The sequence below is a fragment of the Momordica charantia genome, assembly GCF_013281855.1.
Source record: "Momordica charantia cultivar OHB3-1 chromosome 8 unlocalized genomic scaffold, Mcharantia_2.0 BLBB01000008.1, whole genome shotgun sequence".
Classification (NCBI taxonomy): Eukaryota; Viridiplantae; Streptophyta; class Magnoliopsida; order Cucurbitales; family Cucurbitaceae; genus Momordica; species Momordica charantia.
Genome location: NW_028275166.1, coordinates 25,262,754 through 25,278,008, shown reverse-complemented (window position 1 = coordinate 25,278,008; position 15,255 = coordinate 25,262,754). Strand labels below are relative to the sequence as shown.

Genomic DNA, 15,255 nt, shown 5'->3' with positions numbered 1-15,255 from the left:
TCACAAACAGAAAGGTGGACAGTGGCAATATATGCAACTTCCAACTTTTATGAACAATTTTTGTAAGTAATTATATTTCTTTAACATTTTATTATGAACTAGTATTTTAAGTCAAACACGATGGAACTTTTAAAATGCTAAACTATGTAAGTTGAATTATAAATTAAAACCCTTTTACTTTTGATAAGTGAATTAATTGATACCTTCTGTTGTAGATTTTGTATGAAAGTTGTTAATACATTTTTAAAAGCAAGATTAACAAAATATTAGAGGAAAATGCTAGAATGAGTTTTCTTCAATATTGTCATTTTTTTTTCTCATTTGGTTCTGTTTAAATTTTGTCGAATTAAAGCTTAATATGGTCATTTTTCCCCTCATTTGATTGTTTTAAAAGATTACGTATGTAATTGACTTTTTTATGCTCAATGTAATGTCTGTAAAATCAAAAAAAAAAAAAAAATTGTAGGAGTATTGATAAATTTTACCTTTGCAGTCTCTTAGATTCATTCTAGTGTTTCTCTTTTCCTTTTTCCTTTTAATTTTACAAAATAATTCTAGTCGTTCCTATGTTACTTTTTTCATCAGTTACAGTAACAATAGTTAGTTAGGAATGGGGATTGAAATTTTCAATGAAATTGTTTCGGTTGGGCGACAGAATGGAGACTTATTATAACTTCACTACTGCATACCAAACGGACCCTAAATAAAACAATATTTCTTCCTTGAAATACTCCGATACACATAAATAAAGAAAGAAAATTTTATTTATTGGCCGAATAAAAGAAAAAGAAAAGATCATCGACCTGTTTCCCAATGGAAAATACTAAATAAAGCAGCGAACTCCATTGTATAATGACATCTGAGGAGGGGAGCAAGGAATTTGTGGATCACATATAGTAAAAGAATATATGTAGCATAAATTCTTACAGGCTCATCCCAATGAGTAATCGTGAACAAAATGGATGCAATGCAGTAGGATAACAACATTTTAAGCCGATAAACAAACACCTCGAAATGCCGAAACAATGGAGCTCGTCAATTTCGATTCAACATTCCCACTATGCTAGTGAACTAAGGATCATCTGCTCATAATGCCAGTGGAAGCATGGCCATGGGAAGAGACCATTTTCTAATTGTGTATTCACCTGCAGAAACCATTTCCTACCTAAAGAATGAATCAGTGGCCGAAAAATCGATAATGATTATGAATTGCCATTTTCACGATCTGATCAGTTACTAAGTTTATGGAAATACCAGTAGGCGATGATGATGACGATGCAGTCTATAACGACTAACTTCTCCATTTTGGTATGTTCACGGAGACATTGAATTCAGATCTCTTGCCTTTGCCAATTTAGCTTGTGTGAGTTTGTCTAAGATGGGAGGCTCCAAAGGAACGGGGTCGAGACAACGCTCCGATGCTGCGACTATCACCTGCACGAGAATAGGGTCCAGGGTGGTTAATTTCTTTGTTGCAGAGTTTAAAATGAAGTAAAACTCAAACTCCAAAATTACTGAAAATAGTTATTAAGTGCAAATCAGAGAAAATGATTGAGAATAGAAAAATGAACTCCTAGTAGAACGTCTAGCAAAATTCCTGAGTTACCTCATCGAGCAAAAAGTCGATAGCTGCTTCATCATCTGCAAATTCCTTTAGAGGAGTCCTCAAGAACTGCATATCTAACTGAATTTGCTGGAACCCACTTCGGTTAAAAGTCTGGAGCCGGACGAATTCTTGCAAAGTTTTAAGGAAAAGTTTCACTGCAGTAGTTACAACAGATCCCTGCAATTACAAGTAAAAGTCTAAGCTGTCTGGATTTTCGAATCAGGACTTGCCAGTTGCCAGAGAAGAATTCTCATGGTACCTGGGTAAACTCTACTCTAGTGAAAATCTCTATCTTTTGCTTAAATAACTTTGCTAGATGGGTTTCCAATAACTGGCTCCTAGCCCTTTGTGTGTTTGATCTATTCAACTTTTCCTCTCGGATCGGATTGCTCCGTGACGAGGTGGTGGTGGTGCTTCCATTGCTGTCAGTCCGACGATGCTTACGATTCCCTTCAGGTAAAACCTGTTTTACTTCACTTCCTATTGCCTCCATCTGATATGGGAAAGAGGTAAATGTAGCATTAAGAGTTGCACTCCTACATGCTTTTGCGAACATTTATACCGCAAACGAGCTAATCAACAGTTTTCAGGCATTTAAATCATCCATTCAATTATTCAAAAGCATAAAAGCATAATGATTATTTATAACAAAAGGAAAAAAAAAAAAAGAAAAAGCATCATAACATGATATGATAACAATAGGCAATAGCACTAACCTCTTGAAGTAATAAATCGACAAACATGTGAACCTCTCTGGGCTCCTTGTGCTGTGGGAGAAAAAGAAAAGAGAGAAATTTGAATAACAAAAGAAAAAAAAAGTATAGTAGCAAGTGTAAAATATATTCTCATCCCAAGGACACAATTACCAAACCTCACCTTCACCCAATTCGGTGTCCTGAACCTCTTAGTTAAAAGGATTGATATCCTCTGACTTCTCATGTTTATATACTGAGAGATGACAGAAACAGGAAATTAATGTGATCCACCAAGTGAATGCAATAACAGTATGTTGCACTTAATTTAAATTGCAGCTAAACTTATTCCAATAGGATTTTTTAGCAAATTAACCCAAAAAGATGTTATGCTCCTACTATCTGAGAAAAGATAAACATTACATTAGTACACTGGCTTTGCAAAGTGCTAATACTACTAATAGGAAGCTCTCGTAGGGGCTCCTGTCTTGGGGGAACCCTGCGCTCCCTACACTTGCTAGAATGCAAAGCAAAAACAAATAGCAACATGCTTAAAGAGAATGATGAGGCAAATATCTAACATCCATGGGATTCTGACATGGAAAAGGGCAAATGAAATAATGCCATAGACATTATGCAATGCAAGTATTAAATATTACTTGGCATAATAATTGGAATGACAGAAATTTGAGCCATACAAGGTGTAGAAACTTTTCACCAGCAGACCGAAACATTCGGCAAATTTCTGAAGGTACAAAGGCAGGACCATATTCATAACCCCTAATACCACCGCCAGAAAAAGAAGCCGTTATTTCCTGAAACAAAAAGACAAACATGAAAATATGCATGAGAATCCACAGGAAATGCGCAAGTATAGAAAACAGCTGTATGAGATCATAAAGTCTCATTCTTTAGTGAGCTTAAAGACCTTCAAAACTTATCCGGCTACTTCAAATTGCTAGAGTAGGAATACAAAAATTTTACAACGATGCCTTGCCTCAGTGATTCTAGGGATGGCAATTTGTTCAATAAACACTGAAATTTGAGCAAGCACCAAGACAAGCCCAGCAACAACTTTCTCAGCTTGTGTTGCCTCAGTCAAAACTTGACCTTGACTATAAGAATTATTTCTTCCTGATAGCAACATGAAACGACCAACAAGTGCCCTGAAGAATTCCTGAAATCCTTCTTGAACCCAATCGATAATCAAGTTTCTCTGGTTGATGATGAGCCCTGACTGATCTTCAAGAAGCTGGCGGAAGTCCTGAAATGAGAGAAACAGGCAATGAGGGGAAAGAAAAGGAAACCAAAAGGATGCATAAATAATCTTAATCATTTACTAAGGTTAAGCAAATGAATAATGATTAAGAACAGTCAATGCAATTAATAACTCAATCAAAAGACCAAATTAAATTCAATAAACTCGAAGACCTTTACTATTTAATAGGAAAAAAACTTTGTATAAATAACCGGCAACATGAGAGAGATGCAGGACATGAGTTCAATTAATAGATGTGTTTTAGTTTTCATGTAATGCCAACAAAATTCATGCTTAGTACTTCAAAAATGATAAATAAGATCATTGGTAGTTTCTGAAAGAAAAGAGAATCCAAGTTCCAAGGAGTTTTCATACAATTAGTAGTAATGTTTTAATTTTCGTAATATGATAATATGCCAACAAAATTCATACTAGTACTTCAAAAATGATAATTAAGATCATCGATAACTTCTTCAAGAAAAGCGAATCAGAGTTCAAGCAGTTTTCATATATTACTAGTAAAACATCCATGCTGCCCTGAAGCACTTCCTTCTTGCTGGCCTCCAGTGCAAGCTGCAACGAGTACTCTTGCAAGCCCTCCTCTTTCCTTGAGTGAACCTGTGTGAGTGCATCTGTCAATTAAAATAGAATTTAACTCAAACTTTTAGAGCCCAGAGTACACAATTGTGCTTCCTGCACAAATCTTTAAGATTGTATATCATGTTTCCTGCGCATGATGTAAAATAAGTCAATCAAAGCCAACAACATTCAACCTTTTTGACTAAAATGTCCGCAGTGTACAAAGTGTTAAGATTGGACCATTAATTCTCAATCAACTTTTGCGTTTTTTCATACGCTGCTTAGTGGCTTGGGGGAAGGTGATAGTGGGAGTAGAAGATCTGAACTGAACTAAGGGGCACAAGATTGTTTGTAGAATAACCTGAGATGTTTTGCAGGAGACGAGAGAATGTGCATGTTACGTACTGTTTGACAGCAACCTGGGCAGCCTGAATATTACATATAAAAAGTTGAAAGTCAAATTACCTTTTTTTTTAAAATTATTTTTTAAGGAGAAACAAGAATTTCATTTATTCTTGTGATAAATAATTGGGGAAAGTGCAAGTATTTTTGTACAGGGAGAGGCACTAAAATTGAAAAATGGGTTAAAATTATTGCAAGTGCAAACATAATGCAAACTAAGACCTTCATGGAATAATCAGGCAGACCAGCATCATTCAATACTTCTCCTAGTAAAAGCACATTTGTCCATATGATCCCTGCAACAAATTAGACATAGTTTAAAGAATTCTCAATTAGAAACTTTCCACAAAATTTTGATATAGTTTAGTGTCCAAACAGGTCAAATGCCAACGGTTCAAATACGACCAAAGCCCAAAGGTGGTAGATTTTCTGCAACACAGTGACACAACAGAAGAAAAACTTTTCTTCTGAAGGTAGACCCTTTATATAATGGAAATCCTCTCAATGGGGAAGATTCCCATGAAAAAATGAGGCTGGCTACTTCAAAACTAAATGAAACTAGAAACCTAACAAATATTGTACTGAATATCAACAAAAGTAAAAGACTGAAGCCACCATCTAATGGAGAAAAAATTTTATGAATTCCTAAAAATAATTAAGCTTGAATGCAAATAGTCAAACTATGATGTTTCTAGAATAACATTTCAGAAAAGAAAATAAATCAATAAATTTATACAAATGGATAGTTGAAGATTAACAATTTCAAGAATATCATAGAGATCGGTGAAAATCACCAACTCATATAACTTACCAAAAACACCAAGAAGATCTGCTGCATAAATCTGTTTCTTGATAAATTGCTCGGTGGCATCAAAATGCCTGTAGATGAAAAAAGTGACAAAAAAATCCTCCCATGACCAAAATGATCCGTGCAGCTAAAGTTCAAGGCACATCAACCAATAAAAATAAAACTTATATTTTAACATGTCGAAAAAACAAATAACAAGGATGCTCGAGTACTTGGTGATCAAATCCTGAACAAGTTTTATCAGTTGCCTATCTGAATCTGCAAATATTACACGATAAGCTCGGACTGCTTCTGCAAACTCTCGAACAGATGCCTAGTGAAGAAAAAAGAAGAGAAATTTCATTAATAGTCTTACAGTTGACATTGACTATATCCGAAAGTGAATTGCACTTCGTTCAAACTCTGGAAAGAAAGAAATGTCAGCAATAGATATGAATAACGAAGTACATACTGCATATAAAAGAAAAAGAAGCTTGTTATAATCAGGTGCTGACACAATGCAAAAACAAAATGAAAGCTCCATAGCTCTACAGTGTTAGATGGCAAAGCATACAACTCATGTTTTCTACTTATTATTAATTTCATCTTTTTATAATATTTATCTATTTTAATAAAAAAAGAAATGAAAGCAAAAAATGGTAAGGTATCCAATGATCCAAAGGAGCAACAAAATATAGAAATTTATTGAATTGAATAGACGGTAAATCTTTCACTACTGTTTTCTGAAACTTTATCCAGGTCAATCCAGTCGGTCAAAGGATGGCTCCAAAAGAATGAAATATACCACAGTTACCTGCCAAAACTAGAAGTTGGTTTACCTCGTGTGAAGCACCATAAACAGACTGAGAAACATTTCCCTCTTTCGAAGAGCCACTTCTATCGACTAGCGTACTACTCAAATCTTCAACATTGAGCTGAAGATCCATTGTTGATTGTTCCAACTTTTCAAGCAACTTTACCTTTAAGCTGTCCACCTGTCAATTTATAGGCAGACTTTCATCTTATTGGATATATTTAGAAAATTGTTGATTGTACTTGAGCTATCAGAAGTATTAAATTTTGTACATGTTATACATACTTCGCTTGCTACAACTGCTACAAGATGCCCACAGTAGGTGTAAAAGAACAAGATATTAGCTTTTGATATTTCAAAATATGTCCTTGAGAAAATTCCCATTCATTAAAAGCTTTGCATGTTACGTAGAATATTTTTTGATTAACAGGGCAATAATTCTGCAGTAAAAGAAATTATAAAAAGAAGGTGCAGTGCAAACCGGGAAATCTAGCTGCTTAAGAAGTACTGCAGCCTCTGCTCTTGTCTGTATGGATTCAGAATCTGAGAACAGCTTTTCCTGAAAGCACATCGCTCAATCATAGGTAGACTATTCTGACCAGTACAAACACTTCCAAAATGTTCAGCAACATTAGAATCAATATAGGACATGATACTGTAATGAACATAGTGGCAAGAGTGATCCTCAAATCTGGATATAAATTCTTGCAAGTGAGATCCCTACTCAATTTTTCTGGAAAAATAAAATTTCATCAAAGTAGAAAAAAAATGCTTAATTGTGTAGTTGAGAGAATCCAAGTCCAATTGCCTGGTGAGGTTACAATTTGGGATATCAAGGGGCAGCACTGGATATCTGTTCAACCACTCTAAAGTCAACATGGCTCAACACCTCTTGCTTGATAGTTTGTAATCAAAACCAGTCCAATTAGAACCTCTTGATTCGATAAATTTTTATCAATCGTTCTGATTTTACAAGGAAACAAAAACTTTAAATGATATAGTGAGAAGTTATAAACAAAAATATGAATTTCCTCGCAAGAGTATAAAACACCCCAATTTAACTAACCAAGGAAGAATAGTTAGAAAATGACTTTGAAAGTGAACGTCATGAAAAATAGTGAAATTTTGCCAAATCAAAGACTTTATCTCATTCTCCTGACCTATTATTGAACAACCGGGAGTTTCTATCTATCCACGGACAACATAATATTGCCTTTACTGCATTCATCGATAAAAGTTTCCCTTTCCTTCTAAACAAATGTCTGAAAAGCACCTGACCAAATTTTCTTTTGTCGTTCTAGCAAATACCCAGGACCTTGATGTTCCCAACTTATCGTTGCTTTGCTTTTTGTTTCTTCTGTCCATAGCTTCTGTTCATCTTTAGGACCTTACTGTTCCCAACTTATTTTTGGAATTCCTTCAAACTAGTTTTGCATCTCTGCTTTTGCAGGACAGGTGGAAAGCTAAGCCAAAAGGGGTTATTTTATTGATTCTCAACGAGATTCAATACAAATAGATTAAAAATTCAAAGCCAATAGCCAAGTTCAAAGTCTCACAATGGTGTTTTCTTTCCGATTTATTATCTCTTATTCTCCTAGTATGCTTTGTACGAATTGGGAGGCATTTATGACTCCCCCTTAGGGGTGTTTCTGTACTTTCAGAGGACTCCATTTTATCTCTCTTATTTTTGCGCTTTCGGAGTTTGTATCTTTGAACAATTTTGTTCATTTTCATTAATAAAAGAATGTTCGTATCTTGTTAAAAAAAACAAATAGATTAAAAATGGTTACTATCCAAGATAAGGAAAAAAAATTAATTGATGAGTACTACCCCGAGGTAAAAATAGATTAACCCTACAAACAAAACAAAATAAAATCAAGACAACTACAAATTAACACCTATACCTACATCAAGGGCACATTGATTCCACAATAATCTTTGTTTTCAACAACAATCTTTGCATCTCAAACATTCAGATTTATGGCTACCAATTTGATAGAAACTAGAGAATTGGAATGGTAGTACTGAAACTTGAAGAACAAGAAATTCAAGCAACTTGAACATCACCCTCTTGTGCAAGCTCAAAGCCCAAACAAGTAAACAATTGTTTAACACCCTCTACCCTAAATCTTATCTTTTTCTTATTGAAACCAAACTTAATACAAAAAGATCAACCCCCAAGAATGAGGTAAACTAGAACAAAAAAGGGCTCCAATCAAGAAAAATAAGACCTAAAGAGTGATTACAAAAGTCCTTACACGATGAAGCCCAAAGGGAGACATGAAATCTAACCGGGATCAAACCTCCTCCCAATGTCTCTCCACCTCTTTAAAAATTATATTGTTTCTCTCAACCGAAAGGCCCATAGGGTAGCACAAAAGGTAACAAGCCACAAAAAATGACCTTTATCGTGAAAAGCGAGTGAAGAAGAAACTCCTCCACCATAGGCCTACACTACACCCTCTAGGCTGAGCCAAACTAAACCCAAACAACTTGAAACGGCGGCTCAAAACCAACCAAGCAAACTTGCAACTCCACAGGAGATGTTCAAGATCCTTAGCTAATCTCCTACACAAGATACAACACTGCAGCCCAACCAGACAAGACGACTTCTTCAAAACCTGATCCGAAGTATTAACTTTACTCTAGAACTCTATCTCTAACCACTTCCTTTTTACAAACTTATTTGCTAACCACTAATATACCCCCAATACATTTCTATGACTCTTTTAGTGAATTAGCTTATTGGAACAGTTTTTGCCTTCAAGATAGTAGTTTTACACCCTCTAAACAAGTGACTATAATCCTGCAATGATCCTTTTTACAATTTATTTTAATGCACTAAATTTTGGTCTGTTATCAAAAGAGGACAACATAAATCAACATGCTCCATACATGCCCATCCACGTTAAAAGACCATTTGAAAATAATACAGATTTCAATGGGTGGTGATTTTGAATTATTACCAATCTCAATGCTGTGACTGATGCTCATATAACTGGAGAATGTTTCCAATAGAAGAAAGGAAAAAAGTAACACATGATCCTATATTATAGAATCACTTACATTTAACCAAAGGCCCAAAGAAAGGTAGTGTGCAAATTAACAAATGTTACGTAATACCTGCAAATTTTTCAAAACTATTGCTATCGCTTCTTCAGATGCTCGCTTGCAATCTTTGAATGATGAGTCTCCATATGCCTGGCAAACAGATAATATAGATTATTTTAAACTTATGCCAAAAAATGGCATCCTGCATTATGATATATCACCTTTTTCTTCCTCTTTTTTGTTTATTTGCGGGGGGGGGGGGGGGGGGGGGGGGGGGGGGGGGGGGGGGGGGGGGGGGGGGGGGGGGGGGGGGGGGCGCACAAAGGCCATAAAGGCACCTTAAATATTGGCATGGCTCCAGTATAGAATCTGACTGCATCAGCATAGGCTTCTGTTTTGATGCATTTTCCAAGTCTTGCAGGTAGATCGTAAATGAACTGTTCATGAATCATTTTGAGAGAAGACAGAATGAGAGAAGCTCATGTACAGTATAAGAAAATAAATATTTAAAAAAAAATAAAGAGAAAAAGAAGTTAAATCCTGACGGATAAAAGAAGATACATTATCACATTCTGCTGAAATAGTAACTTACATCTACAATACCTTCTAAAATGCAAAAGCACAACAGTGCCATTTACAATAAACTAGAAAACAATACAGATTTCTTAATTTGCTTAATTTCATAATATGCCAAGGAGGGGCAGTAGCACAGAACGTCATTCATACTTTTTAACTTGAACATTCTGAGTTACACTCTAGCATATCAAGACAGTGGAAAAATAGAAAGAAAAACAATTAATAATTAAAAAACCAGAGGCTCAAGAATTCACCATTGTATGTCCCAAATTTTGGTACCTGAACTTTACGAAGAAGGTTTCGCGTTCGATGCAATTTCTCAATGTGCTCTCTTTTTTCGAAGAGAGAAGTATTGACTCCATCACTTCTAGACTGCACTACCAATATCTGCAACAATTTGCAATATAAGTGGTAATCCATTAATAAGCTGCTTGAGAAACATGAACATTCTGAATGCATCCATTTACACAAGAACATCACATACTTTCTCGAGGAGTTGTTCCATATTTGTTTCCATCCCAACGATATTATTATTCATCCTGGGGAAACAGAATTTTATGTGTGCATTTAAGTAAAGAATATGAATCTACTACATCAAATATGGGAAAACAATAGGCAATGAGAGGGAAAAGTACAAAAATAAATTAGGATAAAATTAACTGAGAGGTATATAGGTTAAATAGAGAATTAGATTTCCAACTAGGAGGAAGAAGTTCGTTACCCATGGGTTGGGCATAATCAAACTATCAAAGATCACAAATAAAGGAAAGGGATGGTGAGACAAGGGAAAATATTGTCTCAGACTAGGGCTCTAGTTTTATTGGTTGCAAATAGTTAAATTGGGCTTAAGATCTTCGGATCTATACGGACCATATCTGGTGCTTGTGATTTTTGTCTGTTGGAATGTCAACTAGGAGTCTATTAGGGAAAATTTTACTGGTTGTCTGTTGGAATGTCATAAATATAAGAGGATGATAAGGAAATGGGAGATAATTGAGAAGTGACAAAAAAAGATTTCAAGTTCATCAAATCACCTAGGACTGCATCCAACCTACTGTTGAAATAACTTGGGATTTCTTTGTCACTTGGTTCACCTAACATATCCTAACTTTATTCATAATCTAACTACAAAAGCTAGAGAATCCGCTGCATGGATCCACAAACTAATAAACAACATTCACACATGCAATCAGCTTGATAATTATTGGAAAAGAAAAAATTGTCCAACCTTTTAATTGTGTCAGTTGCACTGATGAATTTATTGTAATTTTCATAAACCAACATTTGAAGATCGGTGTCGAGATTCTTTATCTCGGCAGCCATTTCAACATGTCTTTGAAGGAGCCCCTCCAAATTCGACTTTTGTACCTACCATGGCAAATCAAAATAAATGAATAAAAAATGTAGATTTTACAACCAACAGTGAAGTTCAAATACAGAGATATATCAAGTCTCCTACTTCCTATACCCCTCACAAAAAAGAAAAACATATATTCAACATGCTGACATAACAGAGCAAAAATAATAATAAAACTGTAAGAAGGAAATAAAAATGAGATGGGGCTTGATGTACCAGAATGCTCATATACTGATCAGGATTAAATGAGGTAGTGTTGATGGCATCTAATGGAGAGGCATATCTATTAGATGAACCCGTGGGTGAGCCAGACATTGAAGCATCAGGGGAGTAGAAGCTAGATAGCAGATCCCTCATCCTCTTAGCTTTTTCATCCATTGGAACATCATCAATCTCCATTTCTTTTTGCTCCCGGTTCCCCCTTGTTAGCTTTTCTTTTGTTTTTACTTTAAGCCTATTCTTCTTTTTGCTGCATTCACAAATGATGTTTTGTAAGCTAGTTATTCAGTTTCACACAGATATCTGCAGGCACATGCCAAGTATTAATCTTCTGCCCTCTAGAAATGAAGGAAATAGTGATTCAGACATATTAACGAGATAACAAAACATATTTGACATGCAATTCAGGACACATTATCAAAATAAGTCATCAAAATATTTTATATGATAAACATTTATAGCATTCAGGATAACTAAAATGAGCTCTGCCACATTGTCGACAGACAAAAGGCGTTTTCATTCGATACTTTATATACACTTTGCACTCCACATATGGACACCTTGATTTAGCTCTGAACATTGATTTTTAATAAAGTATTGTCTTAATGAAAGCAGCTCAAATTTCTTTCCCAGTAAAGCACTAGTACAAGGATTATAATTAGATATGAGAAAAAATTTAAAATCTATTAAAACTACTTTAATTAAATAATACTACTTTTTCCCCTAAAATCTTCATTATGTTTAATAACATATTGTGTACTTTCCAAAACCTATATGATACTATAAGAATACCATTGTAAAAGAATATTTTCTTTTTTATAACCGGGGTTGGAGCTTTGCTTCCCTATACTTGGGGGCACCCATACCCGCCCAGTCTAGACCTAAGAGACATCAAAGATTTTTGGTATTAAACTCATCCAAAAGTTCGAACTTAAGATCTCTAACCCAGTATGACTGAGAAGACCTTAAGCACTTGCCAAATGGGACCATCCCCTGGGGGCATTGTAAAATAATATTTCACTAGGAAATTGCTGAAGAAAAAGGTTTCAGAACTCACCATAACCATAACATAATGCCTGATTGCATGTCCTTCACCCTAACATAATCTCCTCAATCTATGGTGATTGTCCTATTTATACAATGATCTTCCCATTTTTACCAATGTCAACAAGATGTGCAGTAGATACAAACTTACTATGAATTTGATGGGATTTAATCAACTACCATGAAATAGATGATTCAGTCAGCTGCTACTGTCTATTTAAGTTAAACCTATTATCCAATAGGCTACAATAAAAAGTTGTCTTATGATCATGTGAAGTATTAAAACCAAGTGAAAAGCCAGGAAACATTTGTGGCCACTGGCTTTCTTCCAAGTGGTGAAGATCCAACAAAAATTTATAAGGTATTGTATATGAAATCATTGAGTAACATGCCATTATGCAAAACTAGCAGAGTCTAAGAAGATTACTACTAATCATCTTTGTGTTGTTTATTCATCTCTCCCTTTCCCTGACCCACTTTAACAATAATGAATAGCTTAAAGCTTATTAGACAAAATAAAGCTAAATGGACTAGTTAAGATAATTTACAACACTCAACTAATAAAAAACTTCAATTTCCTAATGCGAGAGTGTATTGGAAGGCGCCCTTCCATTAATTCTCTCTGCACACACTTTGCAAAGGGTACCATCTTGAAGTTGGTGTGTTCTTGCTCTCGTTGAACCCTGGAATTTCTTTTTCATAGAATCCCAAACTGCTTGGAAGTTTCTTTGCTGAAAACTTTTTCATAGACTGAAAAAGTATCTAAGAGCAGAAATTTTAGATATCTGTACCCTGTCGAAGTAAGGAACCCTGGCATATAAGTTTGGAATAGACTCCATTTTGATCCTAAGACTGTTTGGAAGTTCCTTTGCTGAAAATTTTTTCATGGAATCCCAAAACTGTTTGGAAGTTTCTTTAATCTTTCCTAAAAATAGTTTCTAGGATAAATCGATCAATGGTCTGAAATAAATGATTTTGTCCCTTCAAATCCTTTAGCTTCAGCCCATTCAACTCTAAATTCTACGCATCTTAAAATACTACACCCATTACAATTCTGAAAAACCAAAAGTTGACCATGTTCCATTATGCTTTAGATCTCCATCAACATGATCCAATGGTCATAAATCATAATGATCATCAAACCATGGGATTTCTGGCTGCACAGAAGTCTTTGGAGCCATACCAAAGAAAGACGAGATGAATGGAAGGAAAAAGAAAAAATAGAGTTGCTATGTTTTGTGGCTCTGATACCACTGATACAGAAATAGAGGGCTAAAAGATTCAGAAAGACAAAATTCATTGAAAGTTGCGGTCAGCACTTTACTAGTCCCTCACCATTAAAAAGAATCGCTGGAAATAAGGATTACAAGACTAGGACTCTAAGTAGCATAAAAGACTATTGACTATGACAATTTGTGGGAACAGCTCAACGGTGATTACAGAAGTCCTAAAAGCCTCTTAAATTGAATAGGTACCCATAGATAATTCATTTCCCTCCGCCATAACTGAGAACCCTTCCCATCCTTTCCCACTGATCCCACTCTTGCATAACACTTCAAATCCAAACATATAAGCATTCGGGCAAACCAAGACCAAATAAGAAATCAAAAGACCGGCCAAGAAACACCGAGCGGAAGAATTATATTCATTTGGCCTACTTAAAACAGCTATGATTTCGTTTGTTTTGCTTCAAAGAGACAATAGTCCATGGATCTTCAGCAATTATATTATGGCACGATTAGATCATCTAAAAGTAGTAAGAGGTAATTCAGAACCCATTCCCTACTGCATCCATTGTATAAACTCAACTAACGATCTTCTCATCCCCATTACATTTCAAGATCAAAACTCCTTTTCTCCCCCATCACTTGATGCCAAAAGCAGAGTCTTGAAATGGGAAATCGTAATAATTACATTCTAAATCAAAACCGGCGGTCGTTGACTCATAAACAATTTTACCTGGCTGCCGCGGCGACCACCGAACGGAGAGAGCAGAATCAGATCGAGTGAGACATGGGAGAGAGCAGAGCGAGAAACGAGAGAGCAAATCTGGACAGAGGGCGAGAAGATGAAGAAAAATAGCCGATTGGTTCGATTGGACCATATCTGTCGGTTCGGTCTGGCGTGTCCTGGTTCGGCTGATAATTTGCTACAAAGTTATAAATCATTTACTTTTATCTACAAAAAAAAAAAGTATATATTTTTTTTGGGAAATTTAATCTTTTGTTTTTTTAAGAATTTTTAAATATCATAAAATTAACATGTATTTTCAAAATCACAACCTTAAGAATGGACTAAAATAACATAATCCAAATCTAAGTAAAACCTAAAAGAAAGTTACTCATCTATATTATAAAAAGATGAAAATTTGTAGTATTTATAAATACATATTAAATTTATGCTTTAGGATAAAGTTTAATGTATAATTTAAAAATATTATACCTTATCATTTTTTTAAAATGTTGTATAACTATAATCTTTCTTGTGTTTTATATTGTATTTGAATTTAAATTTGATTTGAAGTATGTTAATTCTTTAGATTGTCAAACTTTTGGCTAAATATATTGATTTTAAGCTATTATGTAAATGTGTCTTTTGACGACCTGAACTTAGTTTAGTATTGTCAAACTTTTGGCTAAATATATTGATTTTAAGCTATTATGTAAATGTGTCTTTTGACGACCTGAACTTAGTTTAGTAGTAATTGTTATATGTCTCTAACCAAAAAGTCGAGTTTGAATTCCTTCACCCGTACTTGTACTATAAAAAAATGCTTTTTTTTTATCTCGTCTATAAAGTTTTTAAAATTTCTATTCTATTCTCTAATGTTCATTTTATTTTTACTCTCCACATCTAAAATAATTATAATA

General features: G+C 34.8%; 1 protein-coding gene across 2 annotated transcripts; it reads right to left on the bottom strand.

Annotated features, from left to right (window-relative positions):
- Window positions 1–867: 867 nt before the first annotated feature.
- Window positions 868–14,496, bottom strand: LOC111022412 (Vps51/Vps67 family (components of vesicular transport) protein). 2 transcript variants are annotated; one of them, XR_015792873.1, is made up of 22 exons: window positions 14,345–14,496; window positions 11,339–11,591; window positions 10,994–11,133; window positions 10,250–10,304; window positions 10,045–10,152; window positions 9,528–9,626; window positions 9,262–9,339; window positions 6,620–6,697; window positions 6,164–6,319; window positions 5,558–5,658; window positions 5,349–5,416; window positions 4,760–4,833; window positions 4,497–4,563; window positions 4,073–4,188; window positions 3,296–3,562; window positions 2,997–3,113; window positions 2,483–2,554; window positions 2,323–2,373; window positions 1,866–2,099; window positions 1,607–1,783; window positions 1,255–1,434; window positions 868–1,165 (listed from the first exon to the last, which is right to left on the bottom strand). XR_015792873.1 is itself a non-coding variant. In XM_088127701.1 (21 exons), the coding sequence occupies exons 2-21, from the start codon at window positions 11,519–11,521 to the stop codon at window positions 1,315–1,317; spliced, it is 2,361 nt and encodes a 786-aa protein (XP_087983827.1). In that variant the 5' UTR covers window positions 11,522–11,591; window positions 14,345–14,496; the 3' UTR covers window positions 868–1,314. The 2 variants fall into 2 exon arrangements, 1 of the variants encoding a protein (XP_087983827.1); XM_088127701.1 differs by having other exon boundaries at window positions 868–1,434.
- Between the last annotated feature and the right edge of the window lie 759 nt (window positions 14,497–15,255).